The sequence below is a fragment of the Austrofundulus limnaeus genome, unplaced genomic scaffold (genome assembly GCF_001266775.1).
Source record: "Austrofundulus limnaeus strain Quisiro unplaced genomic scaffold, Austrofundulus_limnaeus-1.0 Scaffold318, whole genome shotgun sequence".
Classification (NCBI taxonomy): Eukaryota; Metazoa; Chordata; class Actinopteri; order Cyprinodontiformes; family Rivulidae; genus Austrofundulus; species Austrofundulus limnaeus.
In genome coordinates, this window is record NW_013952720.1 from 324,777 (window position 1) to 326,528 (window position 1,752).

Consider the following 1,752-nt stretch of genomic DNA (forward strand, 5'->3'; position numbering starts at 1 on the left):
GTCTGTTGTCGCCACCTCGCGGAGAGCTCGCGGTACTGCAGGTGTTTTCCTTTAAGTTTGGACAGAATTTTTATTTTTATAAACAAACAAAAAAACCAAACATTTAAGAAAAATATCTGGACAAGTGTTGTCTCTTGTTGCTCCAAACCGTTTAGACGTTTTAAACATTTTATTAAGTGATTACTCGTGTGTTGTTTGAGCTGATTTTTYTCTGTTTAAACGTCCTGAAGTCACGGGAGTGGACACTTCCTCCTCTGTCCTTCGGGGGGAATAAGTGACGTCACGCAGGGCGGTGCCCGCAGGTAACCACATCATCAGTGGGCCTCAGCAGAGCACAGAGGAGCCGCTGTGGAGCAGCAGCAGGAGGAGGAGGAGACACTGAGGAGCAGCAGGAGGAGACGCGTCCCTGCGCCTCCGGACCGACGGGAAGGAAGCACCGAAACGGGGAAGTTGGACTCATCAAACAGTCAGCATGTTCAGCTGGGTCAAACAGGAGCAAGGTGGCCGCAACAAGGAAGGAGAGATGTACCAGACTGTGACCGAGGGCCTGCAGACCCTCTACACCAAGAAGCTGCTGCCGCTGGAGGAGACCTACCTCTTCCATGACTTCCACTCCCCCGCCCTGGAGGGAGCGGACTTCCAGAGCAAACCCATGGTCCTGCTGGTGGGTCAGTACTCCACAGGGAAGACCACCTTCATCAGGTAWGGAACCAGCAGGAAATCTGTGGTGTTTAATGAACTTGTTCAACAGGTGGAAGTCTGTTCTTTATTCTAAAGGCTCAGTGTAAACCGTGGTTTGTGTTGATTTATGAAGAAACACGTGCTGTTTGAGTTGTTCCACACAGAAAACGTTTTCTGACTCAGGAGGAAGGATGGTGAGGGCCCCTCAGAGCCACAGAGAACACAAAGTCAGCTCTGACACTAAGTATCCACTGCTGCTCAGATCACAAGTTGATCACAAGTGTTTCTGTGTCAAAAACATTCATTTATTCATAAAGATTCAGAGTTAAATACTGTAAGGATGGACACTTAATCCTAACATCCCAACATCTCACTGAGAAAAAGTAAGTTTCTGCTGCAGAGTTTTGGTTTGAAAAATAGGTTGTCAAACAGCTGAAGAAGCAGCTCGATGTAGGCCTCAACAAGCTCAAAACATTTTCTAATGAGGTAAACTTTAACCTCAATGGAAACAAGTAAACTGAGATGTTTAGAAAACAAACAATAAAACTGAGAGAGAGAGAGAGAGAGAGAGATGTTGGTTGGACGATGGATGGATGGATGGATGGATGGATGGAGGATGGTTGGTTGGACGATGGATGGATGGTAGATGGATGGTTGGTTGGACGATGGATGGATGATGGTTGGTTGGATGATGGATGGATGGAGGATGGTTGGTTGGACGATGGATGGATGGTAGATGGATGGTTGGTTGGACGATGGATGGATGGAGGATGGTTGGTTGGATGATGGATGGATGGAGGATGGTTGGTTGGACGATGGATGGATGGAGGATGGTTGGCTGGATGATGGATGGATGGATGATGGTTGGTTGGACAATGGATGGATGGAGGATGGTTGGTTGGACGATGGATGGATGGTGGATGGATGGTTGGTTGGACGATGGATGGATGGTTGGTTGGATGATGGATGGATGGATGGTTGGTTGGACGATGGTTGGATGTTTGATTGTTGGTGGGACGATGGTTGGATGTTTGATGGTTGGTTGGAAAATGGTTGGATGTTTGATGGATG

General features: G+C 47.7%; 1 protein-coding gene across 1 annotated transcript in view; it reads left to right on the top strand.

Annotated features, from left to right (window-relative positions):
• Positions 1-260: 260 nt before the first annotated feature.
• Positions 261-1,752, top strand: part of ehd4 (EH-domain containing 4) — a gene marked incomplete in the record, with an annotated part of 17,819 nt that continues 16,327 nt past the window's right edge. The window contains 1 exon segment of the mRNA XM_014022138.1: positions 261-702. Coding sequence (XP_013877592.1) covers positions 473-702 — 230 coding nt within the window.